The sequence below is a fragment of the Drosophila serrata genome, unplaced genomic scaffold (genome assembly GCF_035046125.1).
Source record: "Drosophila serrata isolate PLE 108 unplaced genomic scaffold, ASM3504612v1 contig_295, whole genome shotgun sequence".
Lineage (NCBI taxonomy): Eukaryota > Metazoa > Arthropoda > Insecta > Diptera > Drosophilidae > Drosophila > Drosophila serrata.
In genome coordinates this window covers 698,708-724,640 of record NW_028257193.1, presented here as the reverse complement: position 1 = coordinate 724,640, position 25,933 = coordinate 698,708, and the positions used below count along the sequence as shown (strand labels likewise).

At 43.5% G+C, this 25,933-nt stretch overlaps 1 protein-coding gene and 2 long non-coding RNA genes across 3 annotated transcripts in view; 1 reads left to right on the top strand and 2 right to left on the bottom strand.

The window, feature by feature from the left end:
• The window catches only part of LOC147643047 (uncharacterized), a 65,882-nt gene extending 45,184 nt beyond the window's left edge, over positions 1-20,698 (top strand). Inside the window, exon 3 of the long non-coding RNA XR_015272623.1 lies at positions 20,096-20,698. This is a non-coding gene — a long non-coding RNA (uncharacterized LOC147643047). The remainder of the gene's footprint in view (positions 1-20,095) is intronic.
• Positions 6,051-7,352, bottom strand: Or98a (Odorant receptor 98a). Its single transcript, XM_020944157.2, has 3 exons — positions 6,592-7,352; positions 6,181-6,538; positions 6,051-6,125 (listed from the first exon to the last, which is right to left on the bottom strand). The coding sequence occupies exons 1-3, from the start codon at positions 7,350-7,352 to the stop codon at positions 6,051-6,053; spliced, it is 1,194 nt and encodes a 397-aa protein (XP_020799816.2).
• Positions 16,443-16,983, bottom strand: LOC110177438 (uncharacterized). The gene is made up of 2 exons (XR_002319302.2): positions 16,863-16,983; positions 16,443-16,804 (listed from the first exon to the last, which is right to left on the bottom strand). It is a non-coding gene; the product is annotated as an uncharacterized LOC110177438 (long non-coding RNA).
• Positions 20,699-25,933: the final 5,235 nt, after the last annotated feature.

Sequence of the window (25,933 nt, the reverse complement as noted above, 5' to 3'; positions counted from 1 at the left end):
ATAGCTATTATTTCATTCTAGTCTGTAGCTTAAACGCATAAGTAGAGGGTATGCAAAATTGTTTTGCAGCAGCTGGCATTGGCATTGTTTTTATCGCCGCTGTCGTCAGAGTTTCACCCACTGTACGACCCATTGGAAAAAGTGCGCATCAATTATTTATATTGAATATTGTGCCTTCGATTAGACGGCGTTTGTTGGCCATCCAGGCAAACTTGGCAATGCATGACAAGTGGGCCAAGAACGAGGGCAAGGGCTCACGGAATTGGGTTCTAGTTTAAGGGGGCTTTCGGGGATATGGCGGGAAAAGACACAGCAGACACACTTTCCTTTTTCAACCAGAATTGTGCACTCGAATCGTGCCAGTTATTGCATTTTGCAAATATTTGCGGAGGGCAATGGTTGGAGTGTGTGCGGACAAAAGAAAAGTTGTCAAGTCCTCAGCGTCATATGTCTTTCAGCATAAATGTCATTTCGATACTTTGCACAAAGGATTCTCGTTTGGATGTGTTTTTTTCTCGGTTTTTTTTTTTTGTATATATATTTGCACCCTCTATTTGCCTATATTGGTGAATGTGTGTGTGTGTCCCTGTATGTGGGTGCGATGTCCTTGTCAGGTTCACGCATGAATTGCTACTTACTGGCCAGGACTTTGCAGCATTTGCAGGATGCGTAAATTGAATTTTGCGGTAAAGTGCAAATTGGTTAGTGCCATTCGCCTCCGCAAAGTCAACTATCGGGCTTTAGTGCAAGGCCTTAGCCACTCTGTGGGACTCTCTCCTTGATTATGGTAAGGCCAGCAGAAGGATGTGCAATTTAAGATGCCGCCCGACTGCTTTCAATTTGGCGGCGTATTAAGTTTTCAAGCTGCAGCTTGAAACTTGATAAATAAATTACTTGGCAGTCCGACAGTCCGGCCTTACACTTTGCACATTTTCCAGAATTATTGCAGTCAATTGACGCGCTCCGCTCGCCGAGACTCCAGACACTGCGATTTGCAGTTTTCATTGGGTCTGCTTTTTTATGCTCCACCATCGCCATTGCCATCGCAGCCATCGCATTTCTCTCCAATTGCAAGAAAATATTTTCATTTCTTAGGGATTCTCCCAGCTTGGAGGCGCAAACGGAGAAGGAGACGACAGCGGAGACTCTGGGACTTCAGGTCGATGCGTCACAGTGTCGAGGATTGCTTTGCCTTTCCCGGAAAAACGAACGGACTCTCAGCTCACTGGGTCTGCAGCCAACCCATCACTTGGCCGTACTTTATTGGCCCGGCAAAAGTTTTGTGCCGTCACTCGAACCGGAGTCTGGGCGATTTAAGTTTCATGGAGCAACAGCGTCGGATTCGGCTCAACTCCGGCGGCAGCCACTGGCACTGCCGGAGCTCAGCTCAGCTCAACCAGTTGGGTTGACTTTGACTGACGGGTACAGCTAATGCTAATGCCAATGCCCTTGCCTGAAGCCAGAGCCAGAGCCAGAGCCAGAGCCGGAGCCAAAGCCAAAGCCAAAGCCAAAGCCGGGCTAACGGGCCAAGTTGGTCCGGTGGAATAGTTGCGCCGTTGATTTAACTAAAGGAAAATTGATTTAATGCCATAATTCAGTGTCCGACCCTGGCTGGCTAGAATGTGCCAACTGACTTTCAATCAATTTGACGCATAATTCCTGATGGATTTAATCGTAATTGATGATTGATTGCCGTCTGCCTTGAAGCACGAGGCCCTCGAGAGCCCCGCTCTCTCCTTTCCGCGAGGCAACGGGGCGTATGCGTAACGCAGCAACGCGAGTACACTTTTGGCAATCGTTTCGGTCCTAATACCTTGTAATTTATTTTCGCTTAGCTAAATCGAACTACTGGCTACCTCTACCTGACCCAGCTGATACAGCCTGCAATGGTCTTTTCATTAAGTTGCCTCACATAAATCAATGTCAGGTGAGAGAAACTACACAGATTGGTAGGGAAGCAGGGCAGAGCGAAAGGATATCCCGCTGACATGGCACTGTGGTCGACATCAAAGCCTTGCCTTGGTCCACGTATTTTTAATTTTAATCAAATACCCAACACACCCCCGCCCGCCCGCTCCACTGCAAAATGTCTGGCTGCCTTTTATTTGACTTGGCCATTTCAATTGCCGAGCAATTCCTTAATGGCTTGCTCGACCCCCACTCCACTCGGTGTGTTGTCCTTAGATGTAAATAAAAATGCATTGCACTGCCATTTCCTGTGAAAGCCAAAAGCATTTGATGTAACTCATTTCAGCTTATGCAGCGGCCACGTGACGACGACATTTTCTCCTCCCCCAACCCACCCAGCGTCCTTAAGCCCTACCCATTTGTTGCTCTATTTGTATTTGCATTTGCGTTTGTGTTTGTGTGGAGGGGCTTCTCTTCTCTTTTTTATACAATATATATACCCCGGCACTCGAAGGGTTCAGTGATATATTGTATTCGTTGGTGTTTATATAACATGCAGAAGAAAACCCAAACGATACCATCAAAAATATAGATATAGAGCAGTATATGGACACTAACGTCAATATTATGAAAGCATTAGATATTTACTAGAGTAAACTTTTTAATAACAGCTTAAATGGGGAAATGTAAATGATGTATATTATTTTGTTTCTATCAAATTATTGCAAATTTTAAATGAATTTGATCAAGCTGAAAACTATGCAAGCAATCTAAAGTTAAGACCTTATATTAGATATTAAAATGTTTTAAGAGGTATCCCCATAGTCGCCACCTTTGGCATTGCTTCCCCTTTTTATAATGTTAAGCTCTCCTCGTTTTTTGTGGCCCTGCAAAACGGCTTTTATATGTTTTTCTTCACCAAAGCTGTGTGAAATCAATGGAAGCTGTTTCAGTCAGCCGTCGCCACCCGTCTTCTGGCCTGCATTTCGTGGAAAGAAGTGAAAACTGAAGCGGAAAACTGCCCCTCGACTGACTGGCCGCTCTCTCGCCGGTGTGTGTCTGAGTCTGTGATTGCGCAAAGTGCGGTGTTGTCCTGGGCGATGCGAAAACGTTTTATTTAAATATGTATACATATGTATGGTGAGTGTGTGTGTTCCACGTGTGCACGCAAATATATATTCTATGGAATGTGTGTGCGTGGTGGCAGGTAAACCGTAACGGTTTAAATCTGCTTGTCCAACACTCGGCTTCCGCTCCGCTCCGCTCTGCTCCTCATCGCTCTGCAGTGGCACTTCAGCGGCCCCGTATTTGTGTCAGTTCCGTGCAGATCGCTTACATTTGGCATAAAAAGGGCTGCCAGCAAAAACGGCAGGAGGACAGCGGGGGAAAACAAGCAGCAGGACATGTTAAAAACAGTTTTATGCACTGCCAGAACGAGTTGGAATAAAATAAATATGCTGGCTGACTGCCTCAACGGGTGGCGACCAGCTCCTGGTTCTGCCTTCGTCCCTTTTTGGTTTTGGGCATGGACTGGATCCTGGTCCTCGTCCTCCGTCCTGGAAAACGCAAAAGTGCCCACGCTTGAATGCGTGTATCTGTCGCTTTAAAAAGTGATTTTTACAAGCCACACTCACTGGCAGTCACTTAATGACACCGACACATGTCCTCCAGTCGTCGTTGTCGTCCTTCTCATATGCTAAAAAATCAACCGGGCATCGTAAAGTACACAGCACAAAAAGGTCAGAGTGTTCTTTTTTGTGCCTGAATAGTCAAGTAAGCTAAGCTGCTGAATTGAATCGCAATCGAACTGAACTGCAATTTTCGGGATTTTGGCCAAAAGGGTTCACGGGTTAATGAATGTTATATTTTCCCGGGCTGTTTGCTTATGCTGCCGCCTGCAATTGATGGAGATTGAATTTTTTGATTGATCGTTTGATTGATTGAACTAGTTTGTGTTTCTTTTTTTTTTTTGGCCGTGAGGTTAAAAACTAATAAAAAACTAACAGCAGCCATGGCAACCAACAGGCGAAATCCGGCGAAGCGGCTTAATTGAAATGCGGCACGGTTAAAAAATGACGTAGAAACTCCGGCGGCCTAAAAAACGAAGGCACTTGGGGAGATGCGGTGTTTTTGGCCCACCTTCGGGGAATACTTGCAATTACGCTAAAAGCAATTCCCGGCACCAAGGACCGCTCCTTTCCTCGCTTCTTCCCGGAAAGAGTTAGCTCCGCGACTCGAACTCAAACTCAGGGCAACCCTTAGCCTTTGGCTCACACAGGACACGGACACGAGCCGAGCTACAAACAAACAAACAAACACACATTTGCCACCTCTCTAATACCAGGCCCACAAATTTTTATTTAAAGCACTTTACCGGGATCGTGTTTCTTTTTCTGGCTTTTTTCTACACGGTGATTGGTATAGTTCCAAAGGTGTAACCATTCTTGGGCAAATGTTGATAATAATAGAAAAGACCCCCTTAAAAATGTTTGGGATAAAAAGTACAGATAATGCAAAATGAACTTTTTAAAAATCCAATAAGATGTTGTTATGGTTTAAACTTATTAAAGTTATATATTTTTTACCGAGGTATCATATAGTCGAGGTCCTTGGTGAAAGCATTTTTTCTTTTTCTATCCGAGTGTCGTACAATCAACTTAAACTAAGATTACAAGCGCCGTCCCGCTAAGCTGCAGAAAAATGTGTGCCAGCGACCGGAGTGGAGTCCTGCGGGTGGTTTTGTGGGTTGGGTTGGAGGATGTGGTGGCGAATCCGCAAAACCACTCACGGCAGACAGACGACTCCCGCATCCGCAGCCCCTCCAGCTATACGCATGCTATTTGTATTTAAAATGGGATTTACCTGGGGTTTTGTCACTTCTTTTAGCGGGGCTTTTAATTTGATTTAATGCGTCTACGCGTGCCGCGTCAGTGGAACCCCCCTCGCCAGGACACATTCCACTCCACTCCACTCCTTTTTGGAGACTACAACTGTGTAAGCCTCGGGCAAATGTGATAGGCGGTGTGCTGTTGTTGCTGGCCATTTGTGCGAATTAAGTTTTTGGCGCCTCGAAGTGGAGCAAAGCCACCGAGATACCGAAGCCACCGAAGCCACCCTCGCAATCAGCCAACCAGCACCAACCGCCGACACTGCCACAATGCCCCTGTGAATTGGGCGAGTGGAAACTTGTGTCGGAAAACTTGCCGTGCGGCTGGGAAAACTATGTACAAACTCAATTGCAAATGTACGCGAGCACGATGCTGCTGCTGCTGTTGTTGTTGTTTTGGGGAAAAATGCAAATTAATTTTCCGCAGGCTTTTCGCTGCGTTCCCATTAAATATGAGTGCTCTGCAACTCTGCGGTGCGGCAAGGTGGTCTCTATTTTTGGGTTTATGTAAATCCAACTCCGATTCCGTCTCCGGATCCTCATCCTCATCCTTCGCCTTAGCCTCGTGCCGGCACATTGCTGCACATCAAAGACTGGCAAGAACATTTTCGCTAGCGGCTAGACTTTGAACTTGGGTCTCGGGAATGGATCTGGGGCCGGAGGAGGTAATCGGGAAAGGAAATCGAGTTGGGGAGTCCTGGAGTCCTTGCTCTTGGCTCAGCCGCAATTAAAACAGATTTCTTGTTTACGATGTCCTTGGCGAATTTGTAAATCAATTCTATGCGTATTTTAAGCAATTAATTTTCTTGAATTTTAATTGACTTTGCCATCCAACTGCTCCAACCCCTCTCCGTCTGCCGCTTTTGTTTGTTTGTTTATTTACTTGTTTTCCCTCAACTTGCCCCAGATATCCCACAAAATTGGTAGTTGTTGTGTAACGGATATGTTTCCTTTGCGGTTTGCTTAAATTGATTTTAAAGCTAAGCAGAAAGCATATGTACTTAGGTCATGTGTGCTGGCAGTTAAGTTCAAACTAAACCTCTTCATCCTGCCGGCTTTGCGAATTTCCACTCATCAGTTGGTATTTAGGAGATGATAGCTCCACCCTCTCAGATATATATAATTGTTTATTTTGACAAACACTTTCTAAAGATTCAAATAATTTAAATTGAGTAAACAGAGATTAAGTAAGTATAAGTTTAGTATAAGTATAGTAAGTTTGCTTCATTTGCATTATATTTTTTCCTTGCTTCCCCTAATCATTCTTTAGTCTTTCGGCTATATTCAGTTGATTAACAAATGTGACCACCGTAAAAGCCAGTTTTGCAACCTAAAAAGAGAATAATCAATACAAATTCCTATAATTTGTTTTCTTTGAAACCTACGCTTATGTTTGTGCTCGTAGAGATTGGGAAAATATAACCAGCAGTGAAGGCAATGGGAATCTGGGTATTCTGTAGAAAGTAAAGCAGCGATGTTTTATATCTGCGACTAGTGTTTAGCCAGTTGGAATGGAATATGGCCATCTCAAGATGATCACAATCGGCCTTAATCAAGTCACATACGAAACAGAATGGAAAGGTTTGCACCATCAGGCCATTGACATAGGCCACTGTGGCGAAACCCGTCCAAATGTCGGCAAAAAAGAGCAGGTTGATTAGAGACAGGCCCAAGCAAATGCCAATCAGTAGGAATTGGATGAAGATAGTGCGAGCGATCACAGGTCGAATCATTTGGGTATATCTTTAAGGAATAAAAGATAAGTACATGATTCTGAAACCGATCTAATAGCTTACTCTTTGACGAGCTTATGATCCTTGATGCAATTGATCAAATCAACTTGGTTTTCTTCCTCACTCTTGCTTGGATCCGTGCAAAGTCTCTCCACTCGCTGCCGCAGCAGTTTGATGTGAACTCTCAGCATCAAACCATATAAAAGAGGGTAAATGTCACTCAAAAGGGTATGGGTCACCGAACACATCATGAGCATGGTTTCGTGGATGGCTGCGATCCAGAAGTTCTGTCTACTCTGTCGCCAATCCACGAAAGGATTATAGATGCGCCATGGCAGCTGTCCTGCAGCTACGGCCGACAGGAAGGTGGATATAGTGTAGCAAATATAGATCAGCTGATAGATTAAATAGGCCTTGTTGCAATGGACGACCCAGCGATGCACTTCTATGCGTTCCTCCAGGCGAGTGCATCGCTTATCCAACTTTCCCAACAGCTCCTTGGCCTTGTGAAATCGCCAAGAGCTAAGATTGAAGAACAGCACCTTGAAAGGCATTCCCACGGAATTGAAGAACAATTGAAGCACTGTCAGCAATTCACTGGGACTGAAGTTCCTTATATCTTTCAAGAAGCTAATGCTGATTCCAATCGGCAAATATACAACACTCCAAGTCATTATGCAAGCAGCGGCAATATAGTACAATATCTTATACTTCTGGGGGGTCCACCAGCCCATGGAGAACATTGCGGACTCAAAGTACCGAAATGCTTCCGGTGATCCCAGTAGATTCGAGGGAGTCGGCTTTCGCAAAAAGTTAAATATCATTATTGCACTCAAATCTCTTTTTGAAACTGAAAAGGAGTGTCCAATGCCCACGGTATTTATACCAGTCAGGTAATGGTAATGGGTTGAAATAGTCGTTTTTTGTTTTGTTTACAAATGTAAATTGAATTTAATTGACTGTGAAACAGAGCCAAGCAACCTACGCACAATAATCAATTATTTTTTAACTATGGGTTAGGTAAATAATACCCACAGCAGGGGATATTATTTGTTGAATTGTAGATGATACTGTTACATCGGGGATTGCTAAGGAATTTCTCAAGGATTTTTTAAAAGATAAGCAGGGATTTAATAAAATCATTTCGCAAATAGTATAAAATATAATTCTGCCAAAGCAGCATTCTGCTGGAAATCCTACACTCTCTGAAAAGGATTCGTTTGAAAATGCAAACTTAATTTTTTCAATTTAAACTTACAGTGAGCAGCAATCAATTGTCATATAAATATACGTTATCCATTGCGTTCTTTCGCAGGGCCTATAATTTGCTAAAGTCTCGATACTGTAATCACCTGCATTTCTTATTTACTTTGCTTTCCACACATTTTTCCTTCCCTTTTCAAGACAGTGCCATAAAGTGGGCAACAGATTTCCCAACCAACGACCATTTAGATGTAAATGTCTTTGCCGCATGATTAATACATGTATGTGTCTATGCTCTCGGCATATATGTACATTGCGTAGCCGACATGGGTGCCGGGTGCCCCATGCAGCACAATGCCTGGGCATTGTCTGACTGGCGTTCTCGGCAGACGCGTGTGTTCGAGTTAATTTATAGACTTATCAACACTTAATCACCGGAAAAATGGCATGGCGCATGTGTAAAACGCACACAGCGCCACGCATGTTGATTACTGGCGCTGTCTTTGCTCGTATTTCACCCGAAGATGAAGTCAGAGCCAGGAGCAGAGCCATATCCATATCCATATCCCAGAACCCAGAACCCAGATCCCAGATCCAGAGACTGAAACAGAGACAGAGGCTTAATAGTTGTTAGTTAGTTGTGCGTGCAGACTGTTGCTCTTCGCAACGCTTCGCATTTGCCGTAATTTATACTTTATAGCGCTGGCCAGATATGAAAAGTCCTGGCACACATTCGCACGCATCACTGTAGCATAATATCGGGGGCTATATTTTTTCCAGCCGCTGTTCAACATGCTGACTTTTATGCCATTTTCTGCGGCTGCCAAGTCAACTGTGGTCAGACCCATGCCCCTCAGATATTTATGCGTGCATATAAATAACAGGGTCTCTGACTTTCCACCGACTTTTCCCTCTGTAGCTGTAGCTGTAACTGTGACGGAGGCTTATGTTATTAGATTTACTGCGGGCGATGGGTGCTGCAGATGCTGATGCTGCTCCTGATGCGGTCATAAAAAGTCTGACATTCAAATAAACCGCAAAGAGTTGACTGCATAATTAAAGCCAAAACACGACGACGACCTTCAATCATGCTTAGGCCGGGAGAAAGTTCATTAAACTGGCTTGCTATCCACCATCTATCTAGCGAATAAGTGGAAGGCGGTATCCTGGCAATTGGCCGGGACAATTGTGAGCTATTTGAGCGGCATATGTGGCACGTTTGTTGATTCCAAACACACTCTCTACACTGGGAGAAATACGCAGAGATGGAAAGCAGATTCAAAGACATTTACGATTCACAGAGGAAAGACTAGAACTACTTCTTATAATATTGCTTCCCTTAGGATAATATGAAGCAGCATTTTCTCTCAGTGCCTTCCTAATGATTGCAACAACGTGACGCATCAACATTTTCTATCTCGCACAATTTTGCTTGGTTTATTCTTGATATTTTTGGTTTGTTTGGCATTTGCTCGATCTGAGCCGCATTGAGCTTTATTGTTGGCCATTTGGACAAAACAGGCTCGTGTGCGGCGGCCGCACCATTTGCGGGCCTAAGTGAAAGGCGCCGCCTGATGAAGTATTGTTTCTGAATCATAAACTGATTTGCCTAAAAGCGTGTCTGGCACTTGCTCCTACGTGCTCGGCATTCGCTTTTCCGGGGGGTGGGAGGCGTATACCTTATTATATTTTTGCGTCCCTAACCGTGTGCTAATTTCTTTTGAGTGGAAACCTCATAGCCAGTGTCCACTCAGCCAGAAGAGCCGTATCAGAGCCCTTGGTTTAGCTGGTTAACCCACACAGAGAGAGAGGGGGAGAGAGCAAGAGCTGGAGCCATTAAAAATTGATTTATTTTTAATTATCAGTGACGTGCGGCGCAATAATAAATAAACGTGGAAATTTATTGCAACGTCAAAAGCGACGGCCGGCAGCCGTCGACCTCAACAATAGCGTGCGTGGGTGGTTTCCATACACAACAGAGGCCAAATTAGTAGGACTGCAACATATTTTAACAACACATTCAATATGCAGAATACTCCTAATGTTGAATGAAGTATTTTTGGATGTATTTTAAATATATATAGTTTATTGAAGATTCATTTAAAATGAAGTTGTTTATTAAATTAAACGTGGAAATACCTCTTAGTATAACTGCAATAAATACATATCCTAAAAGCAAAGTTTACTATTATATTCATGTACATGATCTATAAAAAAACGATGTATACGGAAAAGCTGCAAAAATATAATATATATATTCCTGTTGCTATTACTTTGGTCCCTATTTTATACATTCACCTGTATCTGCATTTATGGTGGGCATTTTTTGAAAAATATTTAGAATACTGCTAGGGGAGTGAGTGTATGTGCATGTGTGTAGGTGTGTATATTCCCATAACAAGCTGGAAAATCGAGTTGTTGGCATATTTTACAAACACTTTGCTAATGTTGGCGCTTGTCTAACATATTTTCAGCTGCCTCCGATGATGATGATGATGTGATGTTGCCCGGGTGTGGCCGGCGATGCCTTTGCTCCTCTTATAATTATTATTACTATTATTGCAGCTGTTGGTCATGCCGAAATGTGAACAAAAATGTGGACAAAAATTCTATTATCATAGCCATTGTCGCGCCAGGCCGTATGACAACCGGTTGACCAAACAACGTTGTTAGGATCCGGAATATTTTACTAATTTATTAACTAAGCCAATGCCGATGGACACAAAACGAGGCAAATATTTGTCAGACTTCATGTGGTGCTGCATTTTGTTAATTTGAGCCTCTCGGCTAGGCATTCCTTCGGGTATCATGTGTGACATGTTGGCCGTTCTGCCGTGTCCTGTTTTAAATGAATTTTTGAAAATTTGAGATTTCTAATGCTAGTTTTCCCGCCCCACCCCGCCACACGTTAGTGGCTCGTTTTGCAATTTGCAGTTGCCACCCATTGTGGTTGCCCCTTTTTGTGGCCTGACGCGTTTAATGAATTTTTCATGTCATCAGCGTTGTTCTGTTGACCAGGGCCCCCATTCAATTATTCACCACCCCAACCGGCCCCAACTTTCAATGGTCGCTTTCAACTGTACTTACCGCATGGCAGTCAAATCAATTTTTGATTTGCCCGGTATATTGTACATTTATTATTTGTACGTACGTACGGCCAAGGAAATCGCTGTTTTTGCATGCGAAAAATTGTAAATTTATTTTCACTGAAATGATGGCCTGGTTTTTGCGTTTTTTTTTAAATCATATTCCTCATGGCTACAGGGTAGCAGGGTATGTCGGTATGCAAGAGACAAAGCAAGAAAAAAGCTCACTTATCCGGAAACATTTTCACCAATTAAACCTTTTATGTTATGGCTTATGTAGTTATCTACCTATTTTTACATATATATATGCTGTAAAATCAATTAGCATTCATTGAGGAGGGGAGCTGGTAACGCGTAGTCGAGACTCTCCTTTGGAGTGTGCATTTATTCACTATTCATTTAAGCTCTCTGTTCAGCCGCACTATCTCCATCGCATTCACTGATGAGCTGGACACATACTGGGCAATATATTTTATTCACATGCCAGTTTTTGCAGCAATATATGCGGTAATTGATACGCTAAACTGCATAACGCAGATTATGACGTTAACGGGGGAAATGGCCGAGTGAATCCCGGCCCCTGAATGCTGGCCAATAAATGCCAGGGACATGTGGAAAAATCCAGGGAAAACATATAGTGGAGAGTGCAACAAAGGAAACATTGAAATATGCAATAGAGGAAAAAATAGCAATGTTGATTATTATTATTATTATTATTGTGTTTTCGCATTAAATTTGCATGCTATCATGTAGTTATGCATGCGCTTGAATTTAATTATTCACATTATCTGCTAATTTTTAAAATAATTCTGATTATTTAATGCTCTTTTCATTGGCATGGCATTGCATTGCATGGAATTTAATATGCCAACTCCTCTACAAGGCTAATATATGAATGTGTATGGGTGTGTAAAAAGTTTGAAAAGCAATTTAAAAACGAAATTTATGAATTGTGTGCGCATAAAATGCAAAAAGCGAAGCGAGCGAGGAGGCTAAGCAAAGCGTAGAAATAGCAATTGCTCCTATTGCCAGAAGGTAATTAGAATTCATGACACGCTTATGAAATATCACACATACGCAGTGTGGCAAAGACGCTGCCTCCGCCTCCTCGTTCGCCTTTCTTCTTTCCACTCACACTCGTTTGATTTACGATTTTCAAATACACAGCCACACACAGCTATACACTCCACAAGGATGGCAGCAAATGCAAAGTAATTTATGACAATGCCTTGGCCACAAAAACTGCGAATTGCAATCAAAGCCAAAAATGGCTAAGACCAGGCCAGGCCAGGCCAGAAGCTCATATAAATGTCAGGATGCTAACGATGAATGCGATCCTGCCGGGAGCTGCTCTGCAGATGCATTAGTCGGCCACTAGGAGTGCCATCTTTATCTACATCTCTGCACTGAGCTAAAAATTAAAGACTCATCGTGGCTGTATTGAGTCAATAAATGTAGTCTTTATTCTACCATATTTTATGTATCCTTTTGAATAAATTACTAAGCAAAAAGTATTATTTACGAGTGTTTCAGTCACCAAAGTCTGCAATGATTTATCTCTAAAAATTTTGAGCAAATGTAAGGCTTCTCTACTTTAAAAAATCAAATTTGGACTTATTTGCAGTGCATTTTCATCTGCGACGCTTTCTTGTCACTCAGACTCCTGTATCCTTTTGTCCTTAAGACGCATTTGAGTCTGCTGCCCGGCTAAATAAAGCTCAAACTCCAATGAGGCAGCTGTTCTAGGAAAGTGTCCCGCCATGGTCCCTTCAACTTTTGCATATAAAATGGGTTCGCTATGTAGGTTGCACTGTGTATTTTAATGGCGTGAAGTCAGCGGCGCGTAAATAAATAAAAAAAGTAAGGAGAGTAACAAAAGATAACTTCCGAAGGCCGAAGGTTATATACCCTTTCAATTTGATTATTCAAATCATCATATCTCAACCAAAAATGCATTAAATTCAATTCGGAAAGCTTTTCTATGCTACTTTTTGATAGGCTTAGAAATCTGCATTTTTAATTTTAAAATGGAACAAAGTGAACATTTTTGTCAATTTTGAATTTTAACGAGTAACCCCTTATAAAATTTTCAAATTTTTGAAAAAATTAATTTCTACGGAACTTAGCTAGATTAATTCCCCTGTTGATTCTGATCAATAATATATATGGTTTATGGGGTCGGAAATGACTCCTTCATATTGTTTCAAGCTTCTAACTGAAATTACAATACCCTACAAAATGGTGTAAATATAGAAAAAACAGCGGAACGTGGAAACATCATGGGGCATCTTAATAAATTACTTTGGGGATTTTGGTGCACAATTTTTAATATTGCCAGGCCGCGGCCCAGACAGCCCACATTGCTGATGTAAAGGCATATATGTATATTGCATATAGTGCACACACCCCCATGGAATGGTATAGGGCCGCGGAGTTGGGGGGCCACTGACAGTTGCTTGACATTTCGAGTTTAATGAAATTTATGCAATTTTTCTTATTTGCCAAATGCACTGCGGCAGTCGCAGCTCACCCGCGGCGTCAGCAACACGCCAAAGTGCAATGCATCAAGCGGGTGGCCTTCCTCGAATGGGGCTGCAAGTGCACCACCGGGTGGTGTGTGGTGCAGTGTGGTGGTGGTGTCAAGCCGCTTAGATATAGACAGAGTCCTGACAGCTACCGGTTAATGGGAAAGTGTACTGGGTGAATACAAGTGTTTAGATTAATGGAAATTATAAGTATTTTGGATGGAAATCCTTTGATAATCCAGACTATTTTTAGGGAAATGTTCTCAGCTTGATTGTAAATGGTTGTAAACTCTATATCCTTTACTTTTTACAGATTTTCTGAGTACAGCAATTCCTTGTTTTGGTTCTCTTAACAAACTACTTTTTCTTAGCTCAAATTTAGGCATGCAATTCTATATGTTTCCCTGTGTTCCTGCAACTCTATGGACCAAGTTAGTTGGACTTGGCTTGTAACTTTTGCTTAGCTCTCCGAATGTTAAATTTAAGGCCAAAAGCTGGCCGAGAAAGTAGGTACTTGTTGACAAAGTTCATAAAGGTGACCTCCCCCCAGCCTGCCTAATGATGATTATTTCTAGTTCATTTTCATTTAGCGCCATTCTCCACTTTTGTTTCATTCTTTTTTGCCATTTTTGTGGCCACTGACAATAAGGCAGGGGCTGGGGGGACTGGAGGGGTAGATCCGACGACATTATATTTTCATTGTTGGTCAGCCAAGCGCAAAAGGCTTCGACGAGGGCGGACCAGGGAGCCATTTCCCGCTGCCTCTGTTTTCTGGCTTATGCTTTCAACGGATTTTGGCTTGGCTGCCGCACAAAATAAAACAGAGTGTCGTCGGAGTGTCATTTGGCTTCGAAGGCAGCGGAAAAGGATGGGGATTCCAGCTTTCAGGGGATAAAGGGGGAGCAGCGTTGAAGCGCCTAATGTGCTCTCCGAGCTGCTAAAGACTCGGCAGTCGAGTTAATGAAACCAATAAATTAATTTTAATGATTGCATAGACATACACACACATACACCGTATATACGGTCACCCACAAATAAGTAGAAAGAGGATACAGTGAAGCGTGCAGTTTGCTGCGTCAGGACCTTCCTCCGCTTCACCTCTTCCTTCTCCTTTTCCTTCCTTGGGCGTGGCACTCGCCATAAGTAATTGACAAAATCTTAATTAGTCCTTGGCATGTCCATTGAATGGCTTCTGTTGGTTGTCGAGTTTAATTAGCGTTAAATATTTGCAGCGTCTTGAGTTTAATCAAATTAAAAATGCCCTCCCGTTGGCCAGACACAAAAATCAATGCCTTGCACGCTAGACCGCCAATCAATTAGACGTTTAATCAAATTTTCATTAACCTCTCCAACGATTTTCGTTTGGGCCAATTAAAAAGAGGCCCAGTTTCGATTGTTGCCCAGAGTGTCAGCTTAATCATTTTAGCGCATTAAGCTCGCACACGTACACACATCCGGTATTACGTATTTCGTAGTCCGTAGCCTGTAGCCTCGTATCCTTGCCGATTGTCCTGGCTCACTCTCTCCCCCCCCCCTGGGCGTAGAAGTGTTGCTTGCATGGAAAACAAACCGTAATCAGTTGAAGAGCTGAGTGCGCTCAAGAATTTCCACTTGCACTTGCCAACGGCCACTTGGAGCTATAAACTGTGAAGAGCTCTTCCGGCTACCAGCAGAAGCGCCAGCAGCATCCGGATGCGGATGAGGCAGCTGCCCCATCGAGTGTCCTTGAAATCGAATACAGCTGCTATCCCTGCTTCTGCACAGAGGTAAAAATCACTATCACAGTTTGTAGAAAAACATCGTACTGCCAAAGCACTTATGTTGTTTTTTTCTCAAATACGAGAGAACGATATCAATTAGGTTAGAATTTGGAATTTTAATTATTGTCTAGAGGCTTTAACTTTTAAAACAAAGTCCTTTAGATGTTCTGTATTTATTATCCAATTACCCAATGAAATAGGTTTTAGAAAAGACTGCACAAGTTTTTCACAGATTAGTTTTATATATCAATTCAATTTAATTCAATTGACATTGATTGATTTTCAGTTGTCTTTAAAAAGACTGAATTAAATTATGTCTGCCGATTGAGCTTTTTTCCCAAGTGTAGTGATTTGTATGCGCTTGTGGTCGAGTGTCCTGTGTTATCCCCTTGGCAGTTTTGAGTGACTGCCGTTGGGAGCCAGAAAAATGGTGCATAAATCAGAGAGCAAGTGCATCGACATTTATGCGTCTGGCCAAAGTTGCTTTAATTAAAGTTTGGCTTAAGCCGGGTCAATTGGGGAAAATGAAAATGAGAGATGTGACATCGATTGCCCTGGCAACCTTTTGGCCCCGCTTACTGTTTTCGCAACAGGACTCGTTTCTGGGCCTGGGTCACCAGGATACACCAGGATATGCGGATCGTCCGTGAGCTGGCCGTTGTCAAAGTGTCAAAGTGTAATCATGCTTTGTGCGAGAGGCTTAAATTAAATTAATTGACGGCCACTTGAAGTAAATTAAACTGGGGCCGTAAGCTTTTATTTCAGCTGCCGTCGGCCCGTGTTGCCATCGTCAATGTCCTGCCATTAAAGAGATTACAAAGGGTCAAAGGGATAGCTGCGATTGCTCATAATTGCGCGATGTCTGCGGCTAGCCATCGAATGTCTCTTTGGCTCCTTTGGTTCCTTTGGCTCCTTGTCCCTTAGTCTACAGTCCTTTCGGAGTCCGACTCTGAGTCCGAGGTCCTTGTTGCAAAGTGTCATTTGCTTTGACTACTATCCAGATACTGTGACAGAGCATTTGGATGGCAAACTAATTAAATTTTGCCGGCTGCGACTGCCTCAGCTGAGCTGGGGGTGACTTGGTTACTTGGTGCGGCGGATATGGGCAGCCAAATTGGCGCCACAAATTGGTAATTACCCCGGCCGAAGTGCATGTCAAACACGTAAAAAGGCGACAGAGACAGAGAGCGGCAAAGAAAGCTACTCGTGCCATCGTAGCTGCCGGCAACCATCTCTGAACAATGTGCAATTAGCCAACGACAACGGAAACTACTGCAACACCACTACACTGACTTTAGTTGCACTGCAAACAATTGAGTGATCTAAGAGCATTCAAAGTCTTTTGAAAGATATTCAAAGATCATGAAAATTCTTTCACTGATCTAAACATTTATTCTACTAACCGATTTTGAAAGCCATCATGGTTAAGAATCCTTCAAGATCCTTTAGTTGAAGGCCGGTGGCTGGGGCTTTGGTTGAGCTCCATCCTGGTTGTTGTGGCACCTGGCACTCAATGGCTTCCTGCTGATCAGTGGACCCCAGGAAGTGGCACACATGATGAAGACTGCAAACACCAAGAAGGTGGCTTTGGTTATGTCAATGCCTTCTCTTCCTGTGCCTGGTCTGGCGGTCTGCTTTTGGCGTAAAAGATTTAAAAGGCGCTGCATTAAAATTCTCCAGGGCCAGGCTTCCGACATGATGTCTAAGGGATTACAAGGATGTGAGTAAATATGAAACCGAACTATAGAATTTTAGTATACAATTTTTATATACGGCCAGCAGAGTTTCAAATTGAAAACATCTAATTTTCAAGACAGTTAAGGCAAAACAAAGTGATAGTTAAAGTTGTGAACTAAAGGTAGATTTTTAGGTCCTTTTAATATTTCTTCCTTTTTTGTAGTGTATAAAACTACAGTTGCATCTACCCGCCATTGTGGCGATGACAATCAAGCAAACGATGCCATCGTCCACGCAAAGCAGCTGACGACGCGTGTCCTCGATGTCCTTGCTTGTGTATTTTAGTGGGTGTGCTTCTATGTGAATATGTGTGTGTGGGGATGGCCTTTGGCCGCCTTGTGGGCGGAGGCGTGGTCAGCTGCAGTGGAGCTGCCTAATTACTTGTAAGTTGGCGAATTTGCGGCATGGCATTTTCGGGGCCCAGCAAACTAAATTGAATTTGACGTGCCAGCAAGCGGTCAATTGCTAACGAGTCACACACCGCCAGCGTCCTGCGTCCTGCGTCCTGGAAAGTCGAGCGAGATCACCAGCACCGCCGGAAGGTTGCTACTGAGACGGACAAACGGACAGACGGACGGATGACGTCGCGTGTCCGTCGTTTCCTGTTTCCTGTGGAACCGCAACTTGCTGATTGCCAGCGTGTAATTATTTTTTAAGCACTTTGTCTGCCCGGAGAAATTAGACCTAACTAAGCCAATCTCTTTTATTTCATTTCAAGGGAATTTTTTGTTGTCCTTTTCTGTTATTTTTTTTTTCTCCTGCATTTGAATAGCCTGAGTGGAGGATGGGGATGGTGAGAGGGAGCAAAAAAAAAAGGAGCCGGCAGATTTGGCTTTTGGGTCACACACGGCGGTCGGGAATCCTTGGCGCGTATATCCTCTTGTTGCTTGGCTTTCATTTTTCGGTTGCCTTGTCCAATTAGCAAACTGTTTTCGGGGGCTACGATTTCATTTCTTTTATTGTGCTCGTTATCCTTTTTATTTTGTTCGCAGTCACTGTTGCCAGTGCTGTCTCCACGCTCGGTTTCAGCTTGTGCAAATTTGATATCCTTGTTACAGCAAATTGTTGTACAATTATTCTGGCTACGCCGTTCCACGGAAACCCCTTGTGTCCGCTGACGGAGGACCTCTTTAATTCGACCATCGACCAAATCGAATCGAATCGAATCGAATCATATTTATATGCTCCACAAAACGTCAGGGTTCGGTTCGGTTGGGTTTCTCTCTCCCTCCCCTCATTGTCATTGTCCTGCGCCAATATTGTCGCCCTTTCGATTATTTATGATCTTTACTTTGCAGCGAGTGCTCCCCACGGGCCTGTGGCCAAGTTTTAGTAGTCATCGTCCTCGACTCGGTAATAAATTTATGCTTTTTTATTTCCTCCTGTCATAATTTTACCCTCAAATACACAGACTGGGCCGCCGCACACACACAGACCGAGATGGTAGGGTGGCGATAGCAAAAATACTTGGGCAATTTTCCCTGGTTTACTCCTTTTACTTCCCCACCGCCGAAAGAGAGAGGGGGGTCTGTCTAGAAATTTTCCAATTGATAAATTATTTTATGGCAAATACACAAATTTCCTCATACGCACACCCTTGCCCCTCCAAACCAAGTGTGCGTGCGGTTTTTGCGGCCTTCGGTTTCTCGATTTTCATTTGGTGGGCTTTTGGCTCCTCTTGAATATTTGTTGTGTCTTGCGCATAAAAGTCGTATATTCGTATTGCTTTGGGTACGCAATATCCTTGTGTACTTTTGCGTATTTCCTGTCCTGTTGGCCAAGCGGTCACTCATTGCTCCGCTCGTCATCATCATCATCATCATTGCTCCTTCGAGCCTGTACTCCCTAGGCTTGCTTCTGGTCTTTTCTTTTTTTTTTGTTATGGCCCGAATACATAAAATCAATCATGTTTCCTCGACGCCCCTCCTTGTGGCCATCTTTATCAATATTTTCCCTGGCAGAACCTTTCATCAAAATTTGTTGCTTCGGTTGTTTTTTGTTTTCTTTTGCTGGTTCTTGTTGTGGGCTTTTTCCTTACCTATGTCTGGGTTGAGTCTTCACATAGAAAGGAATACAAATTCGAGTCGATTTATAAAGCATTTAAGTTGCTTTTGCTTTCACTTTGGGCGACTCACGAATCGAGGCCGCTATAAATATGCTACATTTATTTTAATAGAATTGTTTATGAGCCTCATATTGGCAGCATTCGCGGGTATGCTGCGGGACCCCAAAATGCGCAACTGCCAAAACATATTAAGCAGAGAGAAATGACAATAAACAAAAAATAAAAAGGCAAGAAAAACGTTGAATAAAAATCGAGAAAAACTCATACAGGAATGGCTGAAAAACCGCGCCAAATCAAAGACAACAAATCCGAAATGCGCACACAATATTTTGCGGGATTATTTCAGTTGGCTTGCTGTCACTGCAGGGCAGGGCAGGAGGGGACCGAGAGAGAGAGAGAGAGTCCTGTGCACTATCCTGCAGAGACTAAAAGTTCGGGCTACGATCCAAATTTCTGTTAATTTGGCAGCTTGTCCTGCGTTGGCATTTTGTTTTTTGCCTGTTTGCCTGCCTGCCTGACTGCCGTCGTTTATATTTTTTTACGCTCTGCTTGAGTTTTATTCGCCTGTGGAAAAAAGTCCAAGAAGAGCGGTTCCAATATATACGGATGTTCGTATGTGCACAGTGGGAAAAAGAAGTCAGTTTTTATTCAACTAAAAGCAGTAAAATTTGACATTAAAATTGGATCTTAATGTACAAAAGATTTGAAGCCATGAGAAACCTATAAACTGCAGGAGAAACGGAAACAATAGGATAGAAAAGCACTAAAATCGAGATTCCATATTTAAATATAAGCATAAAATCTGAAACTATCTCTTAAATTTCTACAATTTCAGAAATTATAAGAAGTTTCCTTTGAACTCAATGATATAGCTTACAGTTAGTTACTATTAGCTTACACAAATCTTTAGAAATACAAACTTTTTTCAGTGTATTAGGACATATCTCGCTCTTGGTCGCCTCTATTCTGTGTGCAGATATGCAAAACGCTGTGCGCACATAAATTTCAGTGCTGGGCCACGCTTATTTGCATAGGAATTATGTATTTGGGCACGGCGGCTTAGCTGCATTACACAGGACACCAGCACATAGATCCTGGAGCACACACATACTATACTATACTATAGAGTAGAGGGGACTCTCTGTGGTCATGCAGAAAACTAACGCATATCGTTTTCCTTGTATTTTGCAGCTATAAATTTGCAACGCCCCAGGAAAATGCATTGCAGCAAAACAAGCAATTAAAGCAGTGCAGCCCCGCAACCACGAACCGAACCTGTAGTATCCTGCCGCCTGCCGCCTGCTGTGCTAAAAACCTATTTTGAATAATTAAAATTCCGTAAGTGCTGCAGTCGAAGACGTCGGCAAAGGAGAAGTGGTAGTCGAAGGAAACTGAATTCTAGAAACAAGAACGAAAAGAACCCGGGGCTCCCTCTGTTGCCCGCAACACAATCTGCGGCCTGCAAATTCGTGTGCAGCAATGAAATAATTAATTCAATGCACCTCACTAAGCCGACGAGAAGCAGCAACAGCAGCAGCAGCATTGCTTATAAATTCAAGAGTCCTCGTCTCAGCCACATCCACTTCAACTGCCCCTGTAGCGAGCCAAGTAAAATGGCCGCAGGAACGAGGACAATTAGCCAGCCAGGATATATCCGCGATCAGCGGCAGATATCCATGAGGAATCTATCGCACACCCTGCTCCTGGCCATCGCTATGATGGCGCTGCACTTCGAGAGCGGTAAGTTCAGACAATCATCATTCAAAATATTAGAAAAATCTTTTCTCCCAAAAAGTATTTCATAACCTTTAAGTATAGCACTGTGAAGTAATAATTAATCTTGGCTTAAAAATGAGTATTCAGTTCATGAATTACATAGTTTCTTACTTGCCAGTTAATAACTCTGTGTAGCAACTTTTGCCAGAAAGAAAGCTATATTCCTTAGCACCCACAGTTACCTGTGGCAGGCCCAGGTCCTTGGCCGTAGTTGCAAATTCAATCGCGTGCACGAAGAGGGCCAAGTCAATCAGCGGGCCAGGCCGCAAAGCCATTCAATTGACAAAGCCACAAATTGCGGGCGGACGGGCGGCCGGGCGGACGCTCGATGACGGAGCTTTGTCGACCGGCGAATTAATCTCACGGATGAATATTTCAAAGCGAAACTTGAGCAATTAATTTCGCTAATTGCTTTTCTTCGCCTCGTTTTTGTCTAGGGCCAGTCCTCGTCCTCTTAGGCCGGTCCTTTTTGCATTTAAATGCATTTCAAGGACTCAACTTTTGCCTGTGCATAAACCCAATCTGACATTTATGCGAATGTCCACGGAATCAAATAAGAGTAATGACATTGCCCGCAAAAGGACCGACCGGCAGCAGGGAGCAGTAACCACCGAACACCAACTACCGGCCCAATGTCTTGGGATCTGGCCGAGTTCCTTGACAGAAGCACTGGCAGTGCAATGTCCTTTGGCTACTCAAACATTCCAGTGGCTATTAGTATTCATATCTTGACTGAACTAAACTGAAAGCTTAAATTCCTCTGGCCATTCGCCCTTCCTTTTGTGCTGGCTCCCCCCGTCCTGGACTGGTTTTGGGATTCCGTTTTTATCTGAGCAGCGTTTGCATGAATTTTCATTTCGTGCTAGAATTGTTGAAAAAGATGCAATTAAATTTTAGGGCCAGGGGTGTCGGCAGCAAGAAGATGCAGATGGACGTGGTCCCGGGTTCGCCTGAGACGAATGCGAGAAATAGAGTATGAACCACGTATATATATTTATATATGTATGAGAAGCTAGCGCGCAAAAAACTCAGCACGAAATTTTCCAAGTCCCTGACAGTGTCTCAGTTGAGTTTTCCTCCGTGCGCTCTCCTCCTCCTGCGGCTGCAGCTGCCGTCAGTGGCAAGAACGCATTATTAATTTATTTTTCAACTTGCTAGATGAATAAGCAAAGAGCAAAAATGCTCCTCGAACGCTGCCTCGGATGCAGCCAAGCTGAATTTCCCAATTTAAGCGATGTCTCGTCGACTGGTTCCCTTCTCCGTCACTGCCTGGATTTGAATGTAAGAATCCGAATCCGCTTCGGTGCTCCATTGTCGGGTCATTTTGCATGCAGCTTTGGCATGGCTAAAGGATGGGTTAACCGGCGGAGCGACGGCGACGTGTCTCGAACGGACTTCAATCTGCTGTCCATCACTGTCTTCGATCGTGCCTCGACCGGCACCGCAAGGAAATAAAATCCAAAAGTGAATAATGAACCGCAAATAACTTTACTTTGTCTCGAGAACTCATCTCCTCGCCAGTACTAGTTGCTCCTGCTCCTCTGTTGTTTTTTTTCCTTCAATTGCTGCAGGACGTTTGTCTGGATGGATGGAAAACTGAACAGAAGCTGCCGCCACTGCGAGTGTCAGTAACAATTAGTTTGGCTTGCAGTCCAGTTAACAGACATCCCATCTCCGGTCCGCTCTTTCAAATATTTGCATTTGCATTTGCGGTTTGCCCGACAGTTGCAGTCAATTCCCATTTCCCCCATTTTTATTCGCTTGTTTCGGGTTTAGTTTTTTCTGCACCGCATCCTTGCACAATTAATGAAGTGCAAAACGCCCGGACAGAGTTCCCGTATCCTTCATCTTCATTAATGCTGAATATATATTGTGACATAAATCACACAATCAAATTATCTGTTTCCCCTTGGAGCCCCGGGGGAGAATCTGGGGATCCCTGGATTCGGATTCAGCTGTCCGACTCAACTAATCAATTTGACATAGGTATGCGAAACTTTAACCCAAAAACTTTCGATACGAAACTTATTTCCACCCTAGCTCCTCCGTTTGGGAGATAACACTCTGGCTGCTAGAGAGTAAGTGAAATTAATTAACTGCATGGACCGCAAACTAAATGCAAATAAATCAGACATCAGTGCAAAAACTTCTTTTGGTACAAACAAAGGCCAACAAAGGATATCGGCAAGTGGGGCGGAAAAGTTGCAGAATGTTTATGGGGTTGGAAAAGCAAAACAAAAAACCGCAAAAAGGATATTGACGTGTGACGAGGACGAGGACGAGGACGTGGCATCGAGAGGCTCTTGAGGCAGCGCGCCTACGAGTTGATGGCATCGCCAGGAGTCTGAGTGGGTGCTCCTCCATCCATCAATCCATTCCCTTACCCATACCCATACCCAATCCATTTTTTTCCACTCTTCTCCTTGGCTTAGGTGCGGCGGTGTCAAGTATTTGCACTTGAATTGCGCGCTAAGCAAAATTTACGCGCATTTGGTTGTGCGACTCCAGAGAATTTGCTTGGCGCGTTCGCCAGCTCAAGTGAAAATCGATGGGGCGATGCCAACATCTACACAGTGAAATAAATCAATAAGATTAATCATCAGTTCAATAAACCCATTTACACATCAAAGGGCTCTTCAAAATAGTACTTGGAACCTTTTTAAAATTGAATACACATTAGCTCTTACCCCTTTAATACGAACTAATGTCCTGCAAGTTATTTATACAACACTTGACATTTGTGACATAATTAAGGAAGAGGGATTCTGTTCAAGTCTTTCCTGCACCTTATCACTTTCATTATCGAATATCTTATCCAAAGGAAAACTATTATTATGTTTGTTTCTGTGTATCCTGGTTATGTTGGCATTGCTGCTTGGCCACAATGTTTTCTTTTCCGCCTCCGTTTCGCCTGGCTTTTTATTGGTTTCCTTCGCCTTCCTTTCCCACTTTTTCCGTGTTGTTTGATTTGGCTGTTGTCCTGCTTCTGGTGTCATGAGCAGAGGACCAAAGGAGCATTTGAGCAAACAAACTAGACCTGCCAGCAAACACGCACACACACAGGACGACTCCCTTGGCCAGGAACGGGAACACTTGAAGCCTTCGTCCCGGACACATATTGCTTCATCTCCCTACGTGAGATGATGTCGGGACAGGCATCACAACTGTCGACAACATCAACGCCAACGCCATCATCTCAGCCAGCTCTGTGCCTGCTCCAGCCTCAGCTTCAGCTTCGGCTTCAGCTTCAGCTCCAGATCCAGATCCAGATGCTTCCTTGTTCCATATCCCATCTCCATATTCCACTCTGCCTGCGTCATTATGGGCTTCGTCTGGCACTTCACAAAAATGCACACAAAATCCTCAACTTTATCTCGTCAATAACTTAAGTGCCAGCCAGGACTCTCAGTTCCTGAGGGCCCCCCACAGTTTTAGTCGCTTTATTTTGGCCCTGTTTTACACGCAAAGAAATACCTAAAGATGTAGGATATGTCCTTTGATTCGAAATGTAACAAAAACGGAATTTGTATCTTGTGGTCTCAGAATAATACAGACTTTATTAAGTCAAATGTTTCCTGTGGAAGGACACACGAAAGTTTTAGCTTTCTATGTCCTATCCTCGCTGGGTATTATAGTTTCAGTTAAAAGTGAAAAACGCATTGAAGGAGTCATTTCCGACCCGAAGATCCGGGAATATCTATTCATTCAAAGCGATTGATTTCTGGTTCGATCTATAATTCTATTGCTTTGGCTTCCGGAACTTTGGCTTTCTTTACAAGAATCTGTTAACTAAAATGAAAACAGTTCAAAGGCACTTTTGTCTGATTTTGATTATTCAAATATTTTCCCTCAGTGGAATTTTGTTACTGCCTGTGCCATCGATCTATCCTTTTGCCTTTTACCCACACTCGATTATGGGTAAAAATTTTGCTGGAATTCAGCTTGACACGTACTGCGGTTGCAGTGGCAAAAGGGCTTGCAAATGATTATTTTATTGACAATTAAATCATAAACATAAAACCAAGCCGTACAAATCTACCAAAGGGCTGATATGCTGCATGGAGTGAAATTTTATTGCCATGAATGTCAGGAGTTGACATTAGTCACAGAAGAAGCCAGAGTTTCTCTATCCAAGCCAGCGATTCCGGTTTATTGCAGCATTTAATGCCAGAGATGGCATCGCACTCAAACGCAGACGCAGACGGACGCAATGTGCCGCTTATGGGCCATCCACTGCATATGTGTATGTGTGTGTGCTACCAAAAAAATACAAAAAAAAAAACCTTACCAGACTTGGTAGAACGAGCCCTGGCCACAAGGGAAAACTTGTTGCCTGGCTCCTTTTGACCGGGCAACATCTGTGGGCCAGGGTCATAATCATCGTCGAGGTGATATTAAAAAGTTACGCTGCAAATGAAGAAATTGTGTTGGCCCGATTAACGTGTCTGCAAAGTTGGCCATCGCTTTTGAGCTGGCTAACTGGCCTGATTGAATTGCTAGCGACAGCTAATGGCAGCAGCGGAAACCACTTAGCCGGTGCCCCCAGCAGCGGACCATATTTAATTTGTGTGCAAATGCTTGGCAAACAGGTTTCTAATAAAATAAAGTGACTCTTTCTCAGTCTGCAACTGAAATTGGAACAGAAGCAGGAACTTCATTAGAATCCACGGATGGTACGCTCTTTCATTTTGTCCCGCCCTAGAGTAGAGTAGAAAGCCATTTCATTATGGCACTCGCCTAATGCCGGCCAACTGACGAGCTGAGCAATTTTAATTTGCAGCGCATTGGCATTGGCTTTGCCAGCTCTCGAGCGGAGGAGCACTCCAAGCTAATTGACATGGACTTGGACTCGTACCCGGACTTGGATGCTGGGTCCTTTGCGTGTTTTTTGGTATTGTGTCTTCTGTTTTGTCCGGCCGCATATAAAATATGGAAAAGACCACAACACAGAAAAACATTGCTTAGTGCAGTGGCAACAATGAGGATGCACTGCGGGCTACTTGTGGCCCGGGTCCTGGTCTCTCGGTGAGTGTCCTCCGACAGCCGACATGCTGCCAAAGGAGGTTAAAATATTTTTGCAGCTTTATCTTTAGACATTTGTCGGGTCGTCGGTCAGGGGATGGTGGAAGGGCGGAAGGGATGTCGTAATGCAGCGCCGGGATTTAACTGACAGTGAGTGCATGCGCTCGCAGGCCACTCTAGGACCTGTCCTCCACCCAATCCTCGCCCGCTGGGCAAACAGATTGCCTCGCT